The sequence below is a fragment of the Anguilla rostrata genome, chromosome 14, assembly GCF_018555375.3.
Source record: "Anguilla rostrata isolate EN2019 chromosome 14, ASM1855537v3, whole genome shotgun sequence".
Taxonomy (NCBI): Eukaryota; Metazoa; Chordata; class Actinopteri; order Anguilliformes; family Anguillidae; genus Anguilla; species Anguilla rostrata.
Genome location: NC_057946.1, coordinates 26,228,107 through 26,255,465, shown reverse-complemented (window position 1 = coordinate 26,255,465; position 27,359 = coordinate 26,228,107). Strand labels below are relative to the sequence as shown.

Sequence of the window (27,359 nt, the reverse complement as noted above, 5' to 3'; positions counted from 1 at the left end):
ACAATTGATGCATAATTTGAAATTACTTAACGCTTTTAATCAAGCAAAATGGATTAATAAAGAATCATGTATCTACTACATACAAACAGACACTGTATGCGAGGTAGCTGGCAACTAAAGGCTCTGGCTGGCATTAGACACAGGATACTACTAAGATATTAAGCCCAGTTGCTAGCTTCAAAAGCACTAAATTGATATAATCTAGCTAGCAAACTTATTTCTACCTACATTCCAATTCTATTGTCATATGATCATATACAGGACAGAATGCTATGTTCTTATACAGTAATAATTCCAGTAAGCCTCATTTGTAAAATACTTTTGTCATATGATGTTAAAAGCACCTTGTAAATAAAAAAACGAAAGACTTAAAAAAAATTGATAAAATAGAAAATAATGCAACAAGATAGTTAAAATGCGTGATACAAACACAAGAAATTCAGTTGGTGCCACAAAACTGACAAAACCAGGAATTTAAAATGAGTTTGTAAAGACGGATTTATAAAGTACACTTAAAATTGGATAAAATTTCTGCTTCTCTGATGTTCTTTGTCAATTGTTTCTGAAGTTTGGAGAAGGTTTTTCATATTTTGTTTTAAATATGTCATAGGAAACAAAAAAACTTATTTGAGGATTTCAGATCCCAATTTGATATATAAAGAGTCTGTAAGTGATGTTCTCAGGGGCCAGACAGTGCTTTAAAAGTAATTAAATCAATTAAAATTCTTAATTAAAATTCAAAAAGTAGCTGCTAACCAGTGTAATGAGACAGAAGGATAATGTCCATGCATGCACACATTCATATATTCCCTAACAACTAATTGATGCCATATCTACTATCCCAGTTTACTACATGCACCTGTTCTAGTTGTCAGAACAATTTAACTCCTGTTGAGTCTGGCTAATATTCCACTAGGTGGCAGTATTGCTTTATGATCTGGGTCTTATGAAGGCTACCGTGTCCACAGAAACAGTGCATGCAGAATAGATGCATGTATCTTGGAATGCATTAGACACATGCATAAAACACACCACGTTTTTGCACAGTGAAGTTGCCAAAAAAATTTTTTACAGGGCTAGATTAATTCCATTAACAGCAGGTAAATATAAGTATCTTTTATTTTTAAAAATGAAAGTACACTTTCATATTGCAGTGACCTGTTAGTAATGGATAGTGGATGAAGCAGGTTGATTAGTAATGATAATGTGATGTGACAGAACTGGAAGATTTAAGCAGATTTAACAAACGGATAAAATATGAATTGTGACAATCTCCAGAGGATGATCAACTTCTTAACTTTCAACTTTCAATTTCACAAAGGCTTGTTCTGTTCACTTTTTCAGATGTTATATTTATTGTGTTCTTTTAAACACCACTAATAAAAATGAATGATCTTTTGATTGACTACATTTTAATGGGAAAAGGTTCAGTTAAAAAACAGCTTTGCAAAATCGGAAGTGCTAAAATCGGTGTCCAAAATATGCTGACCGGGAAAAATACAGCATCACTATATGCATCGGTTGTGATTTGTGTGTGTGTGTGTGTGTGTGTGTGTGTGCTGAAGCACGCTGAAGGTGTTAAAGATACTGTCCAGTTGTGTGCAGGTATATATTTATTGTATTTACTAGGTCCTCCGCAATAGGAAGCAGAAATAACAGAGACACAAGAGAATGCCTACATAGAGCGTGAGAGGAAGAGAATGTTGGCAAGAAATGAGCCAGGAAAAGGATATTGGCAGAAAGTGAAAGCGAGGAACAGGATATGGGCAATAAGCAAGAGAGAAGAACAGAATGATAGCAGGACGTGAAGGTGAATGTTTTTCTGAATATATATAAAAAAATCGTAACAGTCATCTCGATGCCAGAGCCACGTCTATGACACGGCTAACAGCAACTTCAAGCACCTTAAAATCTGTTTTTAAAAAAAGAATATTCCATCTGTGATAGAGGGAATATTCTGTCTGTGTTCTGCCTACTATACCCCCTTCCCTCTGAACCTCTCGTCACAGGTACGACGAGGTAAGAGGATAAGAGTAGGCTAGTTCTCGCATATGTTATTAATGTTTATATATTTTAACAGCAGCGTCACACTCAGTGCTCGATGTCGTTGAAGTTCGCGGAGAATCCAGCCTGTGAAGCTGTGTGTCCTGCAGCTGCGGAAGACATAAAATAAATACATGAATAAATAATGGAAAACCAAGCAACGATCACGCAAAACAGGGAAGCAGACAAACACAAGCGAACACGTTCACTTATTCATTCAGACACCTGCAAATACACGCAGACGCGCACTCGTAACATCTCACGCTTGACACGCAAATAGACACGTGCTCACGTCCTCGCACACATATGCGCAGGCACACACATACGCGCGAGAATGTGTGTGCCAACTTGTCTGTCGTACTCTCTGTACACCAATAATAACAACACCGTAGGACAATATTTACTGCGATGCTTTGGTCCCGTCTCATTCCTTTATTATAATGCGCTGATTTATTTGGTCTTGACGTCCGCATCGACAGGTATGACATCAGAATCCGAACCTGAGAGTTCCCTCAGCCTCTTACCTTTGCACGGTCCCTTTGTAAACATGATGTCATCGATGGCAATGTCGCTCCTTATTGAGGTGCCCCGCACAGCTTCAAACACAATCTGAAGAGAGAGAACCAGAGGAGGAAGTGAGGTCACACGCTCCAGTCAAGTCGCAGAAATACGCAAAGGGCTTCTCCTGTCTCAAAAAAGTCACACTGGCCAGATATTGACAGGAAGGACCCTGTAAGCAGACAGGCTTTCCCTGGTGAACCTCTACAGTTCTGTGTGCTATATACTACAACTCCCAGCATGCCCTCTGTGTATAATTACTGCAGTTATTAAAGAAAACTGCTACAATGACTGGGTCTGATTACATTATCGTAAAGGTTATAAACTTTATAACTTAAAATCCTGGGTAAAAGCTGGGTCTTATGTAAAAGCGCTCCTAGTTTGAGCACATATGTTCGGTGTTAGTGGAGGTATGGTGAAGGGTTGATCCGAGTGTTGCTTGCTGTACGGGACATGTGATTTTGTGTCAGTGGGAGGCCTCTTGTTGTTAGCGGAGGTGGAGTTTGGTATGTGTGTAGAAGCTTCTAGACTGGCCTGGTGTTTGCGATCGCACTTGTAGTCCACTTCGGCCCTCAACCAGGAGATGCTCTGCTCCCCGTGCCGGCTCCACAGCGCCTCCTCCTGGTCGCGGCCCTCCTGGCGCAGGTAGACGTTGAGTCTGCCTATCCCCGACCCGAACATGTGGTAGTGGAAGTGCAGGCACTGCGGGCTCCTGGAGCCACGGAGATCTCCGGAGGCCAGGCGGGCATTTTGCCCTGCCAGCATGGGCGATGCCTCGAGGTACATGTAGTGCCCTGGAACACAGTCATGCGCATGTAATGCCCGGGAACACAGTCATGCACATGTACTGTAATGCCCTGGAACATAAGCCCTATTCACACGAGACTAGTATTACCTGGGGACCTCTAGTAACATGTAATAATTGCGGAGGTCGTCTGTGACCTTAATCCTGTGCGAATCTGCCATGTCCGTAATTTGTAAAGTAAAAATTCCATGGCAAATTACCTACCATATTTCGCCAAACACAGAGGTCATGTGACAATATTAGTCCCGTGCGAATCGGCATCTCGGTGATTTGGGGTCGTATTTTAGGCTACTGTTATGCAGAGCACAGCCTTGACATTTTCAGTCATATCCAGGGGGATAATGTCAGTAAATTTGAGTAAAATATAGACTTTGCTTATCCCGTGCGAATGCGCCGCACGAAACACAGACGTGGGGGGGTAATTTCTAAATCACATGAGGTCCCCAGGTAATACTAGTCCCGTGCGAATAGAGCTATAGTCATACACATGCAATGCCCTGAAACACAGTGATGTGGAACACAGTGATGCACATTTTGTGCACTGAAGAATGAATACAAACTGACTCTCACAATAAAGACATTTTCACAGCTATAATAGTTGGCAGAGAAGTAGGACGTGTAAATAATAAACTACAACCTTTGACAAGCTATAAAGCAGTGAGGGACCTTGGAAACCCCCAGTGAAATTTGACCAAATGATTCAGGCCAAGCGTGTTTCCATTAGAATCTCTTTAATCCTCTTCCTGTAGCCTATGTCCATTGGAATAGTCTTGGCGCCATGGTGAAATGCATGATGGGACAGACTCACCCATCCCCGTGGTGTGATCCCCCATCGGTCCAGTAAAGGAAGTGGGCGTCGGCCCTCTGGCCAGCACCCAGTCGACCGTATCGACCGCTTTCTCCTGAGTGTACCCACAGTCTCCCCTCTCAAAGTCACACTGGCCAGAGATGGACAGGAAGGACCCTGAAAGCAGACAGGCTTTCCCTGGTGAACCTCTGTTTTAAAGATCAGTGGCACATTTTGTATAGTTAACCATTGTTTTAACATTTTAGCCAGCATGAACATGGCGGACATGGCCACTCAAAAGCCTGAAGGTGCCTGTCTCCCAGCACGTTAGCACCCCACCCCTTGCACTCATGCAGGTCCTGACTGACAAAAAGCATGCCCAGGATCCATGGCAACCTACACATGTACTGCTTCTACAAATTATATGTATTCAGCTTCTTTAATTGCCACTGTATGAAAAAGCACTGCAGTGAAATCTGGGGGAAAAATCCAAAGAAAGCCAACACTTCCACAATGTTGCGAGTGACACAATTAGTATGTTATCAAATCAGCAAAAATATTTCATGTTTCAAAGGAGAATCATGTTCCCAACTGCCTATTGCTCCATATAATATATTTGAATTAGGTTTGTCGTAACATTTTGTCTTGTGATCATTCATAATCTTGTAGGTTTATTCGTTTTTATAGCCTTCATATTTCTGAGGATTGCATCACTCTTGAAGTGCTAGTCCTGCTAAAAGCAGCTAACCGTAGAAGCCATATAATTAAAAAAAAACATGCCATATTTTATAGCTGCCAGCATTCCCTCAGACTACATCTCCCATAATTCCCAGCGTGCTACAAACTGCAGCTCCCAAGTTTACATTTATATATTATATAGTAAATAAGATTGCAAGAGTGTTTGTGTATGGTGGCTCAAACTATGTCTCTATGTCATTACAGAGTAGAGTGTGAGTACGCGAGGTCTGGTACGTGCTCAGATGACACGTGTGAATTTACCTGAGGGGAGATAGCAGTCCCCCAGGGTCATGCTGATGTCATCAAGGGCTACTGACCCACAGTCCCAGAAGTTCTTACATACACTGACGAATAACACCTGCACCACAGAACAATACATCATTCCAAACAGTGACATCATTAATGTGTGCCAAGCATGATTACTTGATCATCATGTTTACCCATATACCCACAGCAAAACAATCCACAAAGACACAGTATATCTGCATGTATAAATGACACATCAGTGGTGTCATTTAAAACCCAGGACAGAGATGTGAGCCTGAACTCTTCACTCTCATGGTTGTACTGATACGCCTGTGTGCTATGACCTTTGACCTTTTCGAACATTGAGTGGTTGCAAGATCTAATATTTGAAAGATCTAACACATCCCTAACATTTGAAAAATTTGAGACCCTTCGTTGAATGCTTGACTGCAACTGTCTTAAATGAAGAATGAAGCTGTGTATAAGGTGCGTCAGCTCTTACTGTGACGGCTTCAGGCCTCTGGAAGGTGACGTCCACCTCAGTCCAGACATCTCTGGTGGTCCCGCTGCTGGTCCAGAGCTTCTCCTGGGTGTGGCTGTCCTTGTGGAAGGCGTACACGGCCAGAACGCTGTCGGTCTTGCGGAACCCCGCCAGGGCGTAGTAGAACCTCAGGCAGTACTTCAGCCGGGCCGGGACCTGCGGGCCGATCAGCCGGCTCATGTATCCGGACCGCGAGGAGAAGCGCGTGTTCGCCAGCAGGAACCACCCTGAGGGGAAGAAAGAGCAGTTCCACAGTGAACACGGTCTCCACGGCGACGGCGTCCCTCCTTCACGCTCTCTGGACTGGTACTGTATGAACACATATTTTAACCTACGTTCTCATGAAGTGATCTTGGGGGGGGGGGGCGGTGCATAATCATGTCATATTTAGATGACGTGATTATTAATCATAGATATTACGCTGTTGTGGTACCTTCAGAGTGAAAGATGAGGCTCACTCACCAGCGCCGGTGGTGTGGTCCCCTGTTCTGTAAAGATTGGGTTTGATTGACACTCTCTTCCACAGAGACCAGCCTGTCTGAGCCTGCTGGTAGCCACAGAACCCCGACTCGAAGTCACAGTTGGCAACAGAGGGGTCAAAGGTCGGCTCTGTGACAAATAACAACAGAAAATAACTCTTCCGTTCAGGAGACTGTATACATGTATGCACGCACACACACACACACACACACACACACACACACACAAAGTACCTGTTTCAGCATTGCAGAACTCTGCAGAGAAGGAAATGTTATCAAGTGCCACTCGACCCCCGCTGGCATTGTTAAAGGCTGCTTCAAACACCACCTGGGGAAAGAGCATACCTTTACCACACCTTTACCTGGAGCTCACCTGTGCCGTATCTTTCCCTGCAGCTCACCTGCACCGTATCTTCACCTGAAGCTCACCTTTACCACACCTTTACCTGCAGCTCACCTGTACCATATCTTCACCTGGAGCTCACCTTTACCACACCTTTACCTGCAGCTCACCTGCACCATATCTTCACCTGAAGCTCACCTTTACCACACCTTTACCTGCAGCTCACCTGTACCGTATCTTCACCTGGAGCTCACCTTTACCACACCTTTACCTGCAGCTCACCTGTACCGTATCTTTACCTGGAGCTCACCTGTGCCGTATCTTTCCCTGAAGCTCACCTTTACCACACCTTTACCTGAATCTCACCTTTACCGTATCTTCACCTGGAGCTCACCTGTGCCGTATCTTTCCCTGAATCTCACCTTTACCATATCTTTACCTGAAGCTCACCTTTACCATATCTTCACCTGCAGCTCAACATCACCGCACCTTTACCTGAACCTCAGCTTTACCTGCAGCTCTCTGGCCCCAAAGGCAATGATTCCCCTATCACACTCACAGCAAGCTTAGGCACAGCTTTGCCTGGGAGATGATGCTGGAACACTGCAGATCAAACAGTTCCCTAGTCTGACCTAATTTCCTGTGTCATTCTCTCCCTTTCTCCGGCCCCCTCTCTCACCTCCAGAGGGTAGGGGGCCTTGAGGTCCAGCTGCACTAAGGTCCAGTTGGTGGTGTGGTAATTTCCCGGCCTCCAGATCTCCTCCCCCTGTCCCAACACGTCTCTGGTGAAGACAGAGAACTCGCTCCCCCCGTCCCGGTTCTGCAGGTAGTAAAAGGACAAGCAGCCGGACAGCGGTGTGGTCGTCATGGGAGACACCAGCCGGGCCACTTCCTGTGGTTTGCCGGCGTAAGTCGAATCCACGTACATGTAGTGGCCTGTGGAACGTGAAGACGCAAGGTGGTAAAATGCTACTCAGCTTTGCTGCTCTGAACTGAACACCCTATTCTAGTGAGTACTGCACGAATCAAGGTTTCTTCCAACACCCTTATTTATCTGCTCCTTACTTACCTGCTCGAGAATTGAAATGGAAATTGAAATTGAAATTAAAAACGCATGTGTGAGACACTCGGGTGAGTCGTACCTGTCCAGGTGCTCAGGTTGGGCTGGGTTTCCTTGTTGGGCTTGCCTATGTACCAGTTCACACTGGGGTTCCACTGGTTCCTGTAGCCACACATGTGCGGGTCTTCAAAGTTACACTCTGTGAGAAAGCACAAGTACAATATCTAGGACATCGCACAACATTGCACCACACAATAACATAAATATCACAGAATACTGGCCTTTTTAATCACTGTTTTAATGTTTTGTAGGTATTCACATAAGTCACTAGCTGTAATATAAATCACAGAGAAGATAGTAAACAAATTAATATGACCATATTAACAATTAAAAAGGGACATCATCCATACTGCACACATAATAGAACATAATATCATATGTGTCATGTTCATGAAGAGCAGGATCATAAATCTGTCATGTTCACATGGGTACTGTGAGTAGCTGGAGGGCACTGACCTATGCAGTATCCAGGAACGATGCGAATTTCAAAGATGGACACACTGTTATTAGCTCCGCGCCCAAGTCTGCCCTCCACTACCATCTGGAAATTACCAGGGAAGAAACCAATCAAATCAGTCAGTTACACAACCAACCAACCAACCAACCAACCAACCAAACAGAAACCCAACCAATCAATCACTGTCACCAACCACCAATGTCACATTGTGCTGAGGCATATTCATAAGCACCGAAACAACACCCGCATGTTTAAAAAGGAAACAGGGCCGTAAAATTAATCTATCAATGGCAATCTTATTACTGTCCCCATGACACATCCAAGAAACATCTCTGGCAAAACCATTCAGTCAACTTCCTGTTCGACAGACAGAACATCTGAAGCCTCAGAACAGAGCGCTTCTAATTAAGGATTTGTCATCGCAATATGCAAGCCAGAGAAAGAGTGCAAAGCTGTTACAGACGTGACATGAACAGGGGAGAGGAGGAGATATGATTATTACGTAAGGGTATAAAAAGGTTCTTCCAGCGTAAATGAACAAACAACGAGGAAAACATTTTTCGGCAAGGGCTCACCGGGCACCTAAGTGAGAGGGGAGTCGCTGCTGGGGTGTGTCAGTCAATGTAAATTTGGCAGCTCATTGGAATCTGTGGGACATTCCGGTCTGTCAGGTTGCACCATTCGCCACCTGCCTGCCCAGACCACGTCTATGGAGTATGGCGCAGGTCGTCGCCTGGTGGATTGGTAATTTTGGGGCTTTACCATGCGATACCAGCATGTTTCACAGTCTATTCAAAAGGCAATCAACGGTTTTCTTGGATCATATGCTGTCAAATTTGACTTTGATATAAATCCTAAGAAGTAGAAAAAAAATGCATTTATTGTTCATTTCATTTTTTATCATTTAAATTCCCGTGTGTAGTTTTATTTTTAATTGTTTACGGCTGTTCTTATACTGCATTGAGGTATTTCGATCTTTCATTCTCATTACACCTGTCTGTAATGAGAAGAACGACAATAAATGCAACTTGAACAATCTTTTCATTTTAGCATCAACACAAAACAAAAAATGCAAAAATGATTAGCATCTGAGAGAAACTCATTACAAATCCGTATATACGTATTAGTCTACACCAACATAATTGAGCAGTCTAATGTATCTTACTGGTGGAAATTTTAAAATCAGCTTGAGCATTGTATTGCCTCGTCCTGTATTTTTCTTCATAAAATTAAGAATATTTGAGCAAAGAATATTTGTTATCCGTGACTTCCATCGCAGCGGTAGACCACGGGAACTGGCGACGCCCCGTGCAATGCGCACGGCTCTTAAAGGGAATGAGAAGAGGTCATTTGATTGGCCATTAACACACCCACCGATAGCATTTTCAGTGTAACCCCTCCCTGTTGGCCAGTGCGCCACGCGCTCGTCTGCGGTGCCGAAAATACCACCAATCACGAGCCACGCCCAGTGCCCCGCGTGCCACACCCCGGACCACGCCCACACGCCGTGTGGCATTGATTTCTGAAAAATAGAGCCCCATGTGGTCCTTTCATTAAACCCATCTGGACAGACTCTTTCCTTTGAATTTTTATAGAATACATTGTCTGGAAGTACCATGTGACACTAATAAAAGGAAGGGTTTTTTAATTCTATTCTTAGGCGCCGTCCCCGAGTGTGACTAACCGTGTGAGTGTGAACGTTACACAGTGAGCTTGTTTTGGAAGAACTCCCCCAGGGCCTGGTCTGCAGTTGGCTCACGCGTGCGGAGGTTGTGGTTCGGAATATCGTGCGTATAGGGAGAAGCCCCTTTTCTACTCAGAGCATGTCAGCGATTCAGGGGTCCCACCCCATTTTGCACGGGTTAGGAGTGGACAGGTGGGGTGTTATGTGTGTGTGTGTGTGTGCTGGTGTGCACATGTGCCTTATAGAAGGTGCTTTTGTGTGTGTGCGTGTGTGTCTGTGTCTGTGTGTATGTGTCTGTCTGTGTGTGTGTGTGTGTGTGTGTGCGTGCGTGTTGTGGTGTGTGTGGTGTGTGTGTGGTGTGGTGTGTGTGGGTGTGTGTGTGTGTGTGTGTGTGAATGTGTGTGTGTGTGTGTGTGTGTGTGTGTATGTGTGTGTGAATGTGTGTGTGTGTGTGCGTGTACCTTATAGGAGGCTGTGTGTGTGTGTGTGCGCGTGTACCTTATGGGAGGCAGATGTGTTCCACAGGTCGATGCTGGCTACCAGCCAGCTGTCAGAGGGCTGGTCAGCAGTCCACAGGGTTTGGTCAAAGGTGCCCCCCTCTGGCCGTAGGTGGAAATGCAGGGATCCTGACCCAGTGATCTGATAGACCAGCCTGACACAGCTCCAGTCCGACATCTCCAGCTCCGGGCTCACCAGAACGGCCCTCTCTCTCCCCTCTGTGAGCGGCCCATCCACTGCGATAAAGCTCCCTGCAGAGGAGAGACCAGCACAGCTGTATCAGGAGAGACCAACACTGCTGTATCAGGAGAGACCAACACTGCTGTGTCAGGAGAGACCAGCTCTGCTGTATCAGGACAGACCAGCACCGTTGTATCAGGAGAGACCAACACTGCTGTATCAGGTACACCAGCTGGTCGAGACCAGCTCGCTGTATCAGAGAGACCAACACTGCTGTGTCAGGAGAGATCAGCTCTGCTGTATCAGGACAGACCAGCACCGTTGTATCAGGAGAGACCAACACCGCCACAATAGCGAAGACTTTAACACTGCTGCATTATGAAAGTGAAAACGATTCACTCAGAATTCTTTCTCCCTAGAGTAGGGCTACTCATCCAGGTCCAGTGAGCTGCAGTGTCAGCAGGTATTTGCTCCAACCTCGTGCTACACCACCAGATTTCACTGATGAGCTCACTTCCTGGGCCAAGGATGTAAAAAAGTGAAAGCAGGTGGTGTAGTGCATGGTTGGAGCAAATACTCACAGACACTGCAGACTGCAGGACCTGAAGTTGAGTAGCACTGGTAAAGTGAGTAACAGCAAAGTTTGTGTAAAGTTTGTATAAAAAGTGAGTTTTGAGTACAGGCAAATTTATATTGTATTATATTTAAATTTATATTATGTTGCACAACACAAAAATGAAAAAATGAAAGCGTTGCACAACATTTGGCATTTTCACTTTGACAAAGACCTCCGGGGAGGGTGCTGTTGTTTCTAATGGTAACAAACAAGACACCAAACTCCTGATCACTTGTTTCCATTTGTAAACAGCTCACAGTCACACTGCACGACAACTCATGACAGTGTCCGGGACAAAACAAAATTCTAAAAGTGTGCAACATTTGGAAATTTGTTTTGAAAATATGTCATTTTTGTCGAGCGACACTTGTCAACAGTGTCATGGGACAAAGTAGAAATTACACTTAAGAGCGTAGCTCTGAAACCTTTTCCTTCCCAGCCAGAGTCAGCAGGGGGCCCCGTTCTCAGAGGTATGGGCTTCCCGTGCGGGGGAACAAAGACTCACCGTCCTGGTTCAGGGCCCATTTTGAGAGGGAGGGGTCTGACACGTAGCCACAGGTGCCGTTCTCAAATCTGCAGGAGCCTGGCAGAGTCTGAGCCCCGCCCACAACAACTGGAGCAGAGGGAAGAGGTAAACACCCACAGAATGCCACTGCAATGCTACTCCAAGCCAAGCACGCAGACCAATTATACAGCACGGCTACAACTGTCACTATGACAAGGGGAATTACATGAAACACATACAGTACACACACTCGCTGTTGCACTAGTAAACTTAAACTAAGTCCATGCGCTCGATGTGACTACCTACAGGTTGCTAAATTTGCGGGCTTTTGCTACATGCAATATATTGCCTTGTTTGATCACAAGCTGTCAAATTCATGAGCTCAGAATATTTACGCATTTCAGCCACTGTCAGCCACTAATCAATTTAACAGCATAGAATACACAGAATCCGAAACACGTGTGGTGAAAGAGCTCTTTGTGTGGTTTCAGGTTTTCGGGGGATAAATCTGGAGACTTACAGTGTAGGCTGAGGAACAGGACCTGAAGCATCGCAGAGCCTGCACAGGAAGTCCACAAGGCTCAAGGAACCAGGGTCATCCGACGGACCGCCGCTCGCACACCTCACCACGCGGACGCGGCCCGAGACGAGCGCTGTCCACAGCGTTCACGGGCTCAGGGAGACCGTCCACAGCAACCAGCGCAGTCGGACAGACCGTCCACAGCACTCACAAGCTCCAGAGAGACTGGCCCACAGCACTCACACGGTCGGAGGATGTCTGCAGCCTTCACAGGCACAGATGTTCGGCAGGCTGGGCCCCTGCTTTACCGAGGGGCGGAGGGAGGCTCAGTGCTAATTCACTGCAGACTCCGAGAATGACTCGAATAAATCGAGAGAGAGACAGAGAGAGAGACAGAGAGAGGGAGTGAAAATGGGCAGAAAAGAGGCATAGAGGTAGGGGGGAGGGGGAGAGGAAGAGTAGAGGAGCGAGTGAGGAAGAGAGAAATAAACGTGGTTGAGGACATCTTCTTTAACACTTACTCCTCCAGAAAGAAACAAAAGTGATCTCTATTTTTGCCCGATGCACCTGGGTATGCCTTTAACAGTTTACATCGATTACTGAGACCACCACTAACATTGAAACCAACGCTGTCACTAGCACTAAGATGAATACTGTCAATAACACTGGTTCTGTCATTAACACAGAGACACTAACAAAATCTTGGCCTTCTCATTGCTGTTCTCAGCCTGCTGAAAAGAGGAGGATGTTGTTTCAAAATGCTTGAAGCTGCAGGAGGAGAAACAGGGCATGAATTAAAAGTTGAGGAAGTACACCAAAGGTCTTCCGCATTTGTTGTATCAGCATGCTAACTAGCGCCAAAGGAATTAAAATCTCCACTATGGCTTGTGTTTGGGTCCAGAGTGTAGGGTTCTTCGGGGAAAATGTACACGAAACACGCTTGGTGATTCTGCTACATTCAATGAAACACACTTTGTTATTCAGGTACTTTCACTGAAAAAAATCTCTGTTATTCAGACATTTTGAATGAAACATACTTTGTTATTCAGGTGCTTTCACTGAAACAATCTGTTATTCAGACATTTTTTAATGGAACGGCTCCGTTGTTCCGACACCTTCATTGAAAAAGGCTGAAACAAGGACAGCACATGATCATCAAGCACACATTTGGCTTTCTGATGGGCTGAAGTTTGATTTAGTTCAAAGTTAATCCCAGATCTTTACTCCCTGAACTGAAGGGCAGGCACATGTATTCACATATGACTGGCTGGGTCATTAAAATGGTCAACAATTCAACATAGTGAAAACTGAAGTTTCACAGTAGTGTTAGTATTGCGTCCTACTTCTCATCACTTCTTTCCATAATAAAGTCAATTGTATGACAAGGCAAGAATGTGTAGGAAATAAGCCAAACTGTTAGATATGGCATTTCTCTTTGTTTGAGGAGGAAGTCACATTCTGGAATTTTGAACTGCAGTGAGTCTGCTTTTCATCAGATGAACAGCCGCACATGGCCCCCATATGCCCGATAGAGACCTATGATGTGTGTGTGCATGTGTGTGTGTGTGTGTGTGTGTGCGTGTGCATGTGTGTATGTGTGCATAGTTTTACAGCCTTTGCTGCTGAATCACCTGGATAACCTGACAGACCCTACCATCTGTAGTATTAGCGTGGACACAGCACTGTTATTCCAGCAGTCTAATATCAGCACAGACGCAGCACTGTGTAAATCAGCACAGACACAGCACTGTGTAAATCAGCACAGTCTAATATCAGCACAGACACAGCACTGTGTAAATCAGCACAGACTAAACACTATAATATCAGCACAGGCAGTGCTGTGTAATATCAGCACAGACACAGCACTGTGTAAATCAGCACAGACTAAACACTAATATCAGCACAGACAGTGCTGTGTAATATCAGCACAGACACAGCACTGTGCAATATCAGCACATTCACAGCACTGTGCAATATCAGCACAGACACAGCACTGTGTAATATCAGCACAGACACAGCGCTGTGTAATATCAGCACAGACACAGCACTGGGTAATATCAGCACAGACACAGCGATGTGTAATATCAGCACAGACACAATGCTGTGCAATAACAACAGGAGGTTCTCTTGCCTTAGGGTGCAGGTTTGGGCTCAGAAGTGATATCATCATGGTCAGCATCACCGCTCCTGTCCCTGGCTCCACACAATAAAAAAACCTCCTGCCAAACAACTGACGGAGAGCTCATAGTGATAGGATATTGTTCCATAGCTTAGAATAAATGACTGAAAACTATAAAATGTAAACCATACAGCCTATAATATACATTACTGAACATCTTTAAGTGTACATTGCAATGTATTTTGATTGTGCTAGTCTGCAAGAGCTTTGAACACATTTACTGTTAACAAGAGCTATTTGCAGGTATTCTGCTGGAAATTCTGAGCCCCAAGAATCCATATGACATTGGGCCCCTTAAGAATATTTTGATGACATTGATAATATCGCGCCCTATACATTTTTGGCCTGATCCAGGCTGAGGGCCCCGAACATCACCGTAGGGGGAATTCGGTTTTGAGGTGTGGCTGTGCAAATACTCTGATAAAATTATAAGTAATCCTTGTGTGCAAAATAAAACGGAATGAGGTAGTATGGGAGAGTGCGCGTGGACAGCTGGAGTTCCGGGTATTAAACAGCAGTAATGCCTCTACTCCTGCTTCAGAGATGCTCTAACGAATCGTGCGTAATCCGCTCTGATGTCGCCGTAAAGAGGGGAGGGCCCGGGGTGAACGCCGGAGGGGGGGACGAGGGAGGAGCCGTATGCGAACGCAGATTGACCGCTGCACGGCGTGAGTGTGACGGACAGGGAAGATGGTGGCTGAAAGGAGATCGGACCGGATTTAGAGAGCTATGAAACGTCGCTAATCACAAACAGGTAAGTTACGTTTATTGTCTCAGGTTACTAGCTTCGGTTTAACCGATTGTCAGCGGACATGAACAACGTTCAGACAGAACGCGACGTACAAACTGGCAACAGCGCGTCAATGAGATGTTAAATAATTGGAAATGCTACACCTGACTGCCAAGCGTCCCTAGACAGACTGGGCCTGGCTGGTTGTCACAATTAGGACTGTGACAGCTGACTCACAATATCGCCTCTGGATAAAACAGAAAGGATACAGCATAACACCATACGTATTTAGCCTGCTTAATCGCACTTTTTGCGTCGTTTTGTAGACGGTCACAGTATCTATTAGGCTATTTAACTCGATTTCATTCGTATCTCCTGATTCAACCGCGACTGCTTAGACCGCGACAGTTCACGATTCTTTTGGTGGGATTGCCATAATGCGAATACTACATTTAATCTCATCTACATTAGACCAGACGGATCACAGAAATTCCCATATCATTTCTACAAACTTGTTAGATATAGGCGTGCTTACTAGAGAAACGAAAATACCGTAAGATGCGGCTTTTACTTAAATTGATTAGTACATTTTCAGTGCAGCTTTTTCCAGCTGTCCTGTCTGCAACAAGTCAATTAATTATTGTCTACGATGTAGGCTACACAGCTCGTGCTGCGGCAGCGTCCGGCGGGTCCTGATCCTGCGCTTTTGCGAAATACTGCAGCCTGCGCGCATCTAAATGGCAGTTACCCCGTAACCAGTTTCACGGCTTAACGTTCCAAATCTGAACCTTCCTGCGAAATTGCCGTACAGATAAAGCTTTACTGGTACCGGGTTGTACGCAGGTATGGTACGGAGAACAGGGACATGGAGTACAGTGTAGTGTACAATGGCGACCAGACCTACTCGTGTGTTTTTCAGTTACTGATACGACTTCGCAGTCGGCAGCATGTGATACCGATATGTACTGCCACGGTAGAATCCACGTGTGTGTTTTACCATGCTGAGTTGCCTACACTTTCTTTGGCATTTATCTGCATAATAAGCAGATTCTATATCGGGACACTGGTTTAAATTGTTTCATCCCATCATGAAATAGGCTACTGCATATTTTTATAGCCATGGCTTATAAATGTAATATATCCTTCAAAGATAGGCTACTTCTGTATTAGGTCTTACTCATACTCTTACTTATTAGTGGTCCAACTGATATAAATGACCGCATAATTTGTACTCAGTCAGCACCAACAGTTGTGGTTTTTGTGATTTACGCTGAAAAAAGTTTAGCGCTCTGCAGTTTTCAGTGAAAATCAGGCCAAAGATTCAAACGTTTGAACATTCTGCGTTAATCAGTGAAACTGTTATAATATGCTGATGGCTTTATATCACAGATCTTACCGCAATAACCACAGGTCGATTAAAGAGGAACTAAAACCATTATTTTCAGGTTCCTAATGAATACTTAACTCCTGTTTGGCAGCAAGTCATGAAGGGCATCTAGATTTGAAATGGATGCGGCCTGCATTATTATTTCAGCCCTGGAGTTCAAAAGAGAGGCCAAACTGTGGATCACAAGGTTCTGGGATATATTAGTGAGATCCCAGAAGAGCAGGTTTCACAGCTGAGAGTGCGCTGTTCAGGGTGTGACTCACTGCAAGCCGACATGCTCCATCACATCCATCTGCAAAAAACTGTGTTTCAGAGACGGGGTGCTTGGAAGGCATTGGAGGTTCATGATAGAATTCGCCCTGTTTGATGTATTTGTTAAATTGTCAGTATTTCCCTGTGACATGTGGAAATGTCAACGGGACAGTCGGGCTAACCTCGTTGCTCTGTCTCCTGCAGAACCCCTGAGCCATGAGCTACACCCAGAAGGCAGAGTCGGCGGAAGGGGCTGGAAGCCACAGGGCCCCGCCCACTCAGCGTCACAGGCAGGCCAATGGGAGAGCGGGGACGGCGGAGGGGGTGCGGTCCGGGTGGCGGCCATGCCAACAGCACAGCCAGGCCGTCGAGGCCCCTGACGAGAGGCAGAACCATCACCATGGTAACCAGCAGCGTTACCGCAGACACGAGTCGTCGGGCAGGGGCGGCGGCGGGCGAACGCGAGGGCCCCGAGGGCCGGCGCAGGAGGGAGGAGCTCAGCAGCAGCAGCAGCCCCGCCCAGGCGTGACCCGCTACCGTCGGGCCCAGCAGCCCAGACACAAGCACCGGGAGCAGGGAGAGGCGGAGCCCCACCGTGCAGCGGGAGGAACGAGTGGCCCCACCATGGGGAGCGAGGAGTGGGCAGGTGCGGGTCCAGGAGTCGGGCGTCCAAATCCTGCTCCAGCTCCAGCTCCACCCTCACATTCCCCGGACCATTGCAATGCGGACTTGAACTCCGAATTCTCAAAATGCAGACGCACCCACCGGCAGGGAGAGCAGAGGACGGAACAAACCACAGAACCAAAAGCAGAACCCAAAACGGAACCAACCGGTGGACCTCATGCAAAACCGATCGTTGAACCATTTGCAGAATCAAACGCAGAACCCTACAGAGAACCCAGCACAGAACCCAGTACAGAACCTCATTCCTACACAGAGAGAAATGCAGAACCACGTACAGAAAGTCACACAGAGCCATACACAGAGTCCTACAGAGAGCGGCACCCAGAGTCCCACACAGATACACCAGGGCAGCTGGGACAGGGGTATGAGGACTTTGAGGTGGAGTGGGAGGGGGAGTGGGTGCGGCAGACGGCCCTGCAGCTCCGTAGGGCGGGGCTGCGCCTCTTTGAGCAGGGGGGGCTGTGGCAGCGTCGCACGGTGGGGTCCCGGCTGCACCACTACGACGGGCTGTCAGACGGGGAGTCAGACAGCCCCGAAAAGGAGCCGGAGGTCCCTCTTTCCCCATGGGAGCGGGATGGGGAGAAAGCTGAGACTGCTGTCAGGAGGAGACGGAGGTCATGGAGCTTGGACAGGGCTTTGGGTGAAGAAGGAGACTGGCCAGAGTCAGAACAGGCTGCTCAGAGGGAGCTGGGACCAGGCAAGCCCCAGGATGAGCAGGCCTCCCAGGGGGACCTGGGACCAGGGGAGCCCCAGGATGAACAAGCCTTCCAGGCGGCACTGGGACCAGGTGAGCCCCAGGATGAACAAGCCTTCCAGGCGGAACTGGGACCAGGTGAGCCCCAGGATGAACAAGCCTTCCAGGCAGAACTGGGACCAGGTGAGCCCCAGGATGAACAAGCCTCCCAGGGGGAGTTGGGACAAGGCGAGGCCCAGCAGGAGCAGGCTTCTCAGAGGATGCTCGGACCAGGCAGGCTCCAGGATGAACAGGCCTCCCTGGGGCAGTTAGGACCAGGTGAGCTCCAGGATGAACATGCCTCCCTGGGAGAACTGGGCCCAGGCAAACCCCTGCTTGAACAGGCCTCCCAGGGTGAACTGGGACCAGACAAGTCCCAGCAGGAGCAGGCTTCTGAGAGGAAGCTCGGTCCAGGCAAGCTCCAGGATGAACAGGCCTTGCAGGGGAACTTAGGACCAGACGAGCCCCAGGATGACCGGACCTCGCAGGGGAAGTTAGGACCAGGCGAGCCCCAGGATGACCAGGCCACTCAGGGGAAGTTGGGACAAGGTGAGCCCCAGGAAGAACAGGCCTTGCAGGGGAAGTTAGGACCAGGCGAAACCCAGGATGAACAGGCCTCCCAGGGGAAGTTAGGACCAGGCAAGCCCCAGGATGAGTACGGAGAAGGCGAACAGAATTGGGGGAGGAGAGACTCCCTCTCTTTGGCTATAAAGGACATTAAAGAGGCCATCCAAGAGGTGAAAACTCGGACCATACGCTCACCCTACACCCCTGAGGAGCCCATGGATCCCGTCTGGGTGATGAGGCAGGATCTCAGCCCCACAGCGGAGTGTGACCAGCAGCTATCGCTGGGCAGTGATGTGAGTATCACTGAGCATCACACCAGCCATTTTTCTGTTTCCCTCTAAATGTCACCTTCATAAAGCTATGACACAAATGTAGCCTAAGTTATACTCTTCTATCTTCCTTTATTTCTCTCTTTCTCTCTCTCCCTCTCTCTCTCGTCAGTCTCTGGACTCAGGCTCCGCCTCTCCTTTGGGGGCGGAGTCTACCAACAGACAGCAGCTGCAGGAGGCGAATTACAGCGCTGAGTCTCCACCCAGCCAAGAGGTGATAGACAGGCTCTTCACCCTAGTATTGCTGTCCCCTCTACAGTACCCACTCCTTTACATTGCTGATTAGATACACTCTAACAACTGTGTTTGTATTGCAGCCGAGGAAGACCTTAGCCTCATTTCCAACCTATGTGGATGGTAAGCATCTCATAGCAGAATCTCAGATACTGTAGCTAGTATATTGCCGCATTGCCACGGGTTAATAGCATACAACGGAAAAGAACGTAATAATATAGACAGTAGTGAAAATTAAGAATAGTAGAATTTTTACCAGGGATGAGAGTAGTCAGTGTTCGCTGAGTAATTACCTGGTACGTTGGATTGTTTAATTAGTAATTAATTTGGTGGTTGTTTGTTGGATGGATTAGCTGATTAATTGATTTGGTTTGTTGATTTATAAATTGATCAAATAATTTACCTTTGATTATTGAATGCTTTTTCTTTATAATTGGGGTATTTTATTGCTAGTCTTTTCTATGATTTCTGGATGGTTTGACTGATTAGTTGTGCCGACTGATTGCTTTTCCTTTCAGTTCCGGGACCATGTGACCCTGAGGATCTGATCGATGGGATCATATTTGCGGCAAATTACCTGGGCTCCACCCAGCTACTATCTGACAAAACGCCGTCGAAGAGTGTGCGCATGACGCAAGCACAGGAGGCCGTCAGCCGAGTCCGGGTGCGTTTTCTCTCTCCTGAGCTGATCTGAGTACAGTGTTTCTGTGGACGGTCTGTACACTGCCTCTCTTCAACGCTGATCTGTGTACAGTGTTACTGTGGATGGTCTGTACACTGCCTCTCTACAACGCTGATCTGTGTACAGTGTTACTGTGGACGGTCTGTTTACTGTCTCTCTACAACGCTGATCTGTGTACAGTGTTACTGTGGACGGTCTGTACACTGTCTCTCTACAACGTTGATCTGTGTACAGTGTTACTGTGGACGGTCTGTACACTGTCTCTCTACAAGGCTGATCTGTGTACAGTGTTTCTGTGGACGGTCTGTACACTGTCTCTCTACAACGTTGATCTGTGCACAGTGTTACTGTGGACGGTCTGTACACTGCCTCTCTACAACGCTGATCTGAGTACAGTGCACTGTTGAGCAGTGTGGTGTGTGATGTGAGGGTGTATGAGGTGTTGACTGCAGTTTTGCACTACTGCACTATGTGTGTGATGATGTGATGTGAAGTTGTTTCTGCAGTCAGACTAACAGACCTCAACATTACTGTCCTGGCGGGCATTGGGGGGGGGTTGTTATTCTGTGGCTAGCCCTGCCCTCCTCTGTCTGCTCTGACCACTGCTCTCTCGTTGTTTCCAACAGATGGCAAAAAGCAGGAAGAAGGTACAGCATCCGCGTCGTATGCCTCTGTCTCTTTCTCTCTCCCTCTCTCTTTCTCTCTCAGAACCCCCCTTCTCTCTTTTCTGATTACCTCACAGTTTCTGAATCTGTGTATGTGTATTCTGGGCAGTCTGTATGTAGTTGAACGTGTGTATGCGCGATGTGCATGTGTACTGAGTAATGTGTGACATGCACAGGGTCGTTTGTATTGCGTGTATGCTAGTAGTTCTAGCTGTAGTTCAATGTGAATGTGTGTTTGTGTGTGTGTGTGTGTGTCTGTGTGTGTGGTTGGGTGTGCGTGGGTGTGTGTGTTTGTGTTTGGGTGTGTGTGTCTGTGTGTGTGGTTGGGTGTGCGTGTGTGTGTGTGTTTGTATTTGTGTGTGTGTGTGTGTTTGTGTGTGTGTGTGTCTGTGTGTGTGTGGTTGGGTGTGCGTGGGTGTGTGTGTTTGTGTTTGGGTGTGTGTGTCTGTGCGTGTGGTTGGGTGTGCATGTGTCTGTGTATTTGTGTTTGGGTGTGTGTGTCTGTGTGTGTGGTTGGGTGTGTGTGTGTTTGTGTTTGTATTTGTGTGTGTGTGTGTGTGTGTGTGTTTGTGTGTGTGTGTGTGTGTGTGTGTGTGTGTGTATGTGTGTTTGTGTGTGTGTGTGCATATGTGTTTGTCTGCATTGATGAGTATTATTAATGTGCACAGGGAAGTTTGTGTGTGTGACATTAGCCTGTCGGTTGCCTTGGTAGCGTTGCTTAAGTGTTAAGCGTTGGTTAAGTGTTGTAAATCTTCCCTCAGTGCCAGCAGAGTCCAGAGGTCCAGACCCCGGTCACCACTGAGGTGGACCTGTTCATCTCCACACAGAGAATCAAAGTGCTGAACGCAGACTCACAGGTACTGTACACCTGTCTCTCTCTGCATCTATCTATCTATCTATCTATCTATCTATCTGTCTATCTGTCTATCTGTCTATCTATCTATCTATCTATCTATCTATCTATCCCTCTTCTTTTCTTCACCTCCTTCACCTCTTCCTACCCTGCTCCTGCCTTCTCCCTCCCTTCTGCTAAGTCTCATTATAAGGTGACTATTTAAGAATTTGCAAATGAACACTTTTCAGTGCACCCCCCCCCCCCCCTCACTGGTCACACTGGGAATACTTCTCTGGTAATGACATCTGACAAAGGAGGATAATTTGTAGAGACATTTTTCCTGAGTCACTGACAGATGTCTTCTGACACGTATATAAAAATAGACTGCATGGAAGTTTTTATAAAGAGAACAGACACGTTTGGGGATGACTAATATTGTGAATACTGGAGAACCAAAGGCTTCAGAGAAGCTAAGCGTTAGATAAAAGCATTCAAAAGTATTCACAATACAGGAGGCATTGTTAGGTCAGCTTCTTTCTTATCTACATGCTAACCGCACTCTGATCACAATCAAACCATACCCTAAACACTCTCTGACCACACCTTGACCACTCCCTAACCCCGCCCTTCCCGCTGACAGGAGGCGATGATGGACCACCCTCTGAGGACCATCTCCTACATCGCCGACATTGGGGACATCGTGGTGCTCATGGCTCGCCGCAGGAGGCCCCGCCCCCGATCGCAGGAGCTGGGGGAGGCCGGTGACCCCGCCCCGGAAGGGAGGGGCCAGTGTACTGACCCCGCCCCGGAAGGGAGGGGCCTGTGCAACGACCCCGCCCAGGAGGAGAGGCGCCAGTACAGGATGATCTGCCACGTCTTTGAGTCTGAGGATGTTAGTGTCTCTTTCTCTCTCCGTTTCTCTCTCTCTCTCTCTCTCACTCTCTTTGCGCTCGCTTCTCTCTCTACAGGGAATCCTTTATAATGCTGTAATTATATAATTCAGTAAAACTCTAGTTGCTTTATCTCTCAATTTAAACCATTTTTTGGCTTAAAAGAAAGTTAGAGGGACGTTTTTTTAAAAGCTACCACTTCTGTGCACGTGTTCCGGTGTGAAGTTGTTGGGAGTTCTTCCATTTTTTCCTGATGCTTCTTCAGCTTTTATATACTGCAGTGCGAGCTCAGCCTGTGCTTTCTGTCTCAGCCAGCGTCAGCCTGTGTCAGCTTATTTCAGAATGCGTCAGCCTGCGTCTGCCTGTGTCAGCTGTTCTCTGTGCTTGCTGCAGGCCCAGCTTATCGCGCAGTCGATTGGCCAGGCCTTCAGCGTGGCGTACCAGGAGTTCCTGCGCGCCAACGGCATCGACCCCGAGGACCTGAGCCAGAGGGAGTACAGCGACCTGCTCAGCACGCAGGACATGTACAACGACGACCTCATCCACTTCTCCAAGTCGGAGAACTGCAAAGACGTAGGTGACACACAGCGTTACGGGTGTGGGGGATACAGCCTTACAGGTGTGGGGGATAGAAACTGTTACAGGTGTGGGTTATACTGTGTTACAGGTGTGGTTTGGCGCCGCAGATGGCTGCCTCGGTGTGTTGACCAAAGCAAATTCCTCGTATGTGTAAATGTACTTGGCAATAAATTCGATTCTGATTCTGATTCTGATTCTGGTTGATAGAGGCTGTTACAGGTGTGGGGGATAGAAACTGTTACAGGTGTGGGTGATTGACAGTGTTACAGGTGTGGGTGATAGAGGCTGTTACAGGTGTGGGGGATAGAAACTGTTACAGGTGTGGGTGATTGACAGTGTTACAGGTGTGGTTGATAGAGGCTGTTACAGGTGTGGGGGATAGAACCTGTTACAGGTGTGGGTGATAGAGGCTGTTACAGGTGTGGGTGATTAACAGTGTTACAGGTGTGGGTGATAGTGGCTGTTACAGGTGTGGGGGATAGAAACTGTTACAGGTGTGGGTGATAGAGGCTGTTACAGGTGTGGGTGACAGACAGTGTTACAGGTGTGGTTGATAGAGGCTGTTACAGGTGTGGAGGATAGAATGTTACAGATGTGGGTGATTAACAGTGTTACAGGTATGGTTGATAGAGCCTGTTACAGGTGTGGGTTATACAGTGTTACAGGTGTGGGTGTAGTGTATATAAATATTGTGTGCATAAGCTGTGTGTCCCCGTGTGTCCCTCCCCAGGTGCACATAGAGAAGCAGAAGGGGGAGATTCTGGGCGTGGTCGTGGTGGAGTCGGGGTGGGGCTCCATCCTGCCCACGGTCATCATCGCCAACATGATGCACGGGGGCCCGGCCGAGAAGTCTGGCCGCCTGAGCATCGGGGACCAGATCATGTCCATCAACGGCACCAGCCTGGTGGGCCTGCCCCTCACCACCTGCCAGAGCATCATCAAGGTAGGCCTCCCTGCCCACTCCCTCTCTTTCCTCACTTTCACTCTCTCCCACCCTCCTCTCTGTAATCTCTCCCATCTCATCCCTCTCTCCGTCCTGTCTCCTCTTTCTCCCAGAAAGCTCTCCTCCCTCTCACTCCTCCCTCGCTCTCCCTTCTCCGTATTCTCCTCCCCCACATCCCATCATTTCTTTCCTTAATCCCTTGCACTTCTATCTCTCTATCTTCTGCTGTGTGCCATTCTTTTGTCTTCTCTCTCTTCTCTCTCGTAGCTTTAATGCTGAGCAGTTGTAGCAGTGAGGAGAACTGAAGTGAACCAGGCTTCTGCCTGTGGTCAGGGATTGATCCAGGTTCAGGGATCAGTCTCGTTGACGGGGTTGAGTAGATCTCGCGTGAGGTGCTTGAGCAGGGACTGAGCATAGATACTGTGGTTAATAGCGGCCCACGAAAGGACTGTTTCCTATAGGGTCGAGTACATTTCGGTTTATCGCCCTAAAACCCGACAATTTAGTTCTGTCCCCTATAGGGGACATGCGTCTCTGGTCTTCGTCCCAAGAATCATGTATTCTACTGTTCTAAAACCTACACTACAAGGGACATTCAATAAAAATAAATGATATTCGAGGGCAGGGCTGCCCAACCCTGTCCCTGGAGATGTGTTGTCCTGTAGGTTTTCATTTCTGCCCTGATTTGGCACACCTGATTCTACTAATTAGCAGCTCAACGAGACCTCTAGCTGTTGAACGAGGTGAGCTTTGTTAGGGTCGGAGTGAAAACCTGCCGGACGGTAGACATCCAGGAACAGGGTTGTGAAACGCTGCATTAGGTCAGTGCTGGGATGCATCACCCTGCTCCTCTTCCTCGCCCCAGGGGCTGAAGTCTCAGCCGCGGCTCAGACTCAACATCGTCCGGTGCCCCCCGGTCACGACGGTGCTGATCAGAAGACCGGACCTCAGATACCAGCTGGGCTTCAGCGTGCAGAACGGCATTGTGGGTATTCCAGTACAGATGCTGTTTGTTCTCTTTGTTTACATTAGAGAAAACGTGTTCAGAACTTCAGATGTTCAGCTCAATAAAAATGCAGCCCACTGGCTAAATCTCTCCAGTGTATTACCTCATTGTTTAAAATTAGATTATTTGAGTACATTTCTTGGAAAAAAAAAAACATTATGATACTGCTTTGAATTAACTTACGTTTAGTTTCATTAGAACTGCAGGATTCTTTATACATTAAGGCACATATGAGCACATTAGGGGTGTGTATGCTTTGAGGGTGTGTGATTTAGGGGCGTGTGCTTTAAGGGTGTGCGTGTGAGTTCGGGGTGTGTCTGAATCTCTCGCCCCTCGCAGATCTGCAGCCTTATGAGGGGCGGGATCGCAGAGAGGGGCGGGGTCCGCGTCGGCCACCGCATCATCGAGATCAGCGGTCAGAGCGTGGTGGCCACGCCCCACGAGAGGATTGTGAACATCCTGTCCAGTGCCGTGGGAGAGGTGAGGCGGGTCCAACAGCCCAAATACCCCACACCCAGAAACCCAAAATCCCAATGCCCCATCCCCATACATTTCACCCCTAGACACCCGAAAACTCTGAAGCCCCATTCCCAAATACTGCACCCCCCAGACACCCCGAAATCATACTGCCCAATCCCCAAATACCCCACCCCCACCCGCAGACACCCTGAAACCCTAACGAGTGTAGGCTATCCCTCTTTCCCCTACAGATCCACATGAAGACGATGCCGGCTGCCATGTACCGCTTACTGACTGGCCAGGAGCAGCCCGTCTACATCTGACCTGACCGCGCTGCTACTGAGCGCGCTCAGAAACCCGCGAAGGGCGTGTGGTGGTGCTCGTTTGGTGCACTGTGGTTTAAGCGTGGCGACAGTATGGTCTCTCTAAGTAACCATGGTAACGGTGCGGTTTCTCTGTGTCACCTCTCTTATTTATTCACTCAGTTTTCAACCTTGTTTCATTTCCACGTCTGAAAGACGTTAAGCTACTCTTTGCGAGATTCATCTTATTTATTTTATTTATTTATTTTCATTATTGTTGTGGTTACATGGTTATTTATTTAGTAGCTTTCACTTAAGTACTTGAATCGGAGAAAGGCCATGTCTGTCCTCTGAATTTTATGAAATGTCTTTCCTATAGCACTTTTGCAAAGAGCTCCCAACTGAATACATCACAATAAAATAAGTATTGAAACGTCGGTTGAAAGTCGACCACTAACGTAAGGGGATAATGAGGCTTCACTGCAGGTTTGGAGGTTGAAGACACGGCAATTCCAGGGCCAGTTTCTGCACGTTACTGTTTACAAAAGCGAACACCGCAATAATAAATGTGTAAAAAAAAAAAACACCGCAGCTGGCTACACGCTTTAAGGAGTCCGGGTCTAGTCCGCGCCCCTCCCAAATGCTGCAGCAACGTTTACATACAAAAACAAGCGGGAACTCCAGATTACACAATAAGTAAAAGTACGAGATGAAGAGAAGCATAAGCGCCGCTAATTGTTTAATGCTAAGTGACTGGCGCCTGTGAACGGCAGCTCTGACGCATGAATTAAATGCATTCATATGAAAACTGAAGCCGAGCTTGGAGAAGAGTCTCACTTCTGACTTCTGATCTGAGCTGTACTGGTGCAAAACACTGGGGGGAATGCCAATGTTTAGAATGCACTCATTATGAATGTAATTGATTTCACTTATGTTTGTCAAATCAGTCTGTGGCTGGATGGTAGTGGTTTAGTTATTTTTTGGGAGACAGTGTAGTATAGCAGTCTGGGAACTGGTCTTGTTACACACAGGTTCAGTTACCAGGAAGGACTCTGCTGTTGGACCCCTTGAGCAAGGTGCTTAACCTAAGCTGCTTCAGCACATATCCAGCAGCGTAAATGGATACTACGTGCAAGTAACTCTGGATAAGAGCATCTGCCAAAATACATAAAATGCTGGCTTTACTTGGTTATGTCGTGTGATATTACTTAGCTACATTCCTGTACCCAGAGCTAGTTTGTACAATTATTTGATATGGATCTTGATTTGTATAGATCATCTTTATTATTTAGGACAATAAAAACAAGGGAAAAAAACCGCAGCAGACTGGGTGGACCGACTTACATTACTTCACCCCCCACCCCTCCCCCTTGTGAGTCACACAGCGATTCAATCACATCAGAGGAGTAGGCAGAGTGGGGGTCGAAGGTCACCATATTACCATGACAGGGAAATCTGAGCCAGTCATACAGATTAGGATTATATAAACAGAATTCACCCCCCCACCCCCTTGGGATAGGCTAGCTCTGTCAGGCTAACCCCCCCCCCCCCAGACATCTGTGAGACTAATGCACTGCAGGCCAGTGGGGGGGAGGGGGGCTGTGCTGGTCTCCACGGTAACAGAACAGGCAGCAGAACAGTCCAGGTTGGGCTGCTGAGTGGAACTGATGTCAACACATCACACAAGTATGCAGTCGTGCTGCTTTGAAAGTGATCCAACACTAGCAGCCACGGAGAGGTTTTATATAATCTTATAGGTTGGGATTGCCTGGGCAGAAGGCAG

General features: G+C 47.2%; 2 protein-coding genes across 3 annotated transcripts; one reads left to right on the top strand and one right to left on the bottom strand.

Moving 5' to 3' along the window:
* Positions 1 to 1,101: 1,101 nt before the first annotated feature.
* Positions 1,102 to 13,135, bottom strand: LOC135238853 (MAM domain-containing protein 2-like). 2 transcript variants are annotated; one of them, XM_064306969.1, is made up of 14 exons: positions 12,121 to 13,135; positions 11,601 to 11,708; positions 10,300 to 10,550; positions 8,117 to 8,201; positions 7,683 to 7,799; positions 7,220 to 7,485; positions 6,432 to 6,525; positions 6,181 to 6,327; positions 5,680 to 5,945; positions 5,193 to 5,289; positions 4,215 to 4,370; positions 3,136 to 3,395; positions 2,568 to 2,652; positions 1,102 to 2,153 (listed from the first exon to the last, which is right to left on the bottom strand). In XM_064306969.1, exons 1-14 carry the CDS (start codon positions 12,149 to 12,151, stop codon positions 2,092 to 2,094), a joined length of 2,025 nt encoding a protein of 674 aa, XP_064163039.1. In that variant the 5' UTR covers positions 12,152 to 13,135; the 3' UTR covers positions 1,102 to 2,091. The 2 variants fall into 2 exon arrangements, with proteins under 2 accessions (XP_064163039.1, XP_064163040.1); XM_064306970.1 differs by having other exon boundaries at positions 7,220 to 7,476; positions 12,121 to 13,132.
* A 4,202-nt stretch (positions 13,136 to 17,337) lies between these two features.
* Positions 17,338 to 26,897, top strand: LOC135239919 (amyloid-beta A4 precursor protein-binding family A member 1-like; the record flags this gene model as incomplete). Its single annotated transcript, XM_064308923.1, has 12 exons — positions 17,338 to 18,945; positions 19,094 to 19,195; positions 19,299 to 19,338; positions 19,734 to 19,879; positions 20,524 to 20,544; positions 21,324 to 21,419; positions 22,038 to 22,289; positions 22,681 to 22,860; positions 23,597 to 23,809; positions 24,675 to 24,794; positions 25,155 to 25,295; positions 25,526 to 26,897. Coding segments are annotated over 12 exons (2,991 nt in total), but the record flags the coding sequence as incomplete, so codon positions are not given.
* Positions 26,898 to 27,359: the final 462 nt, after the last annotated feature.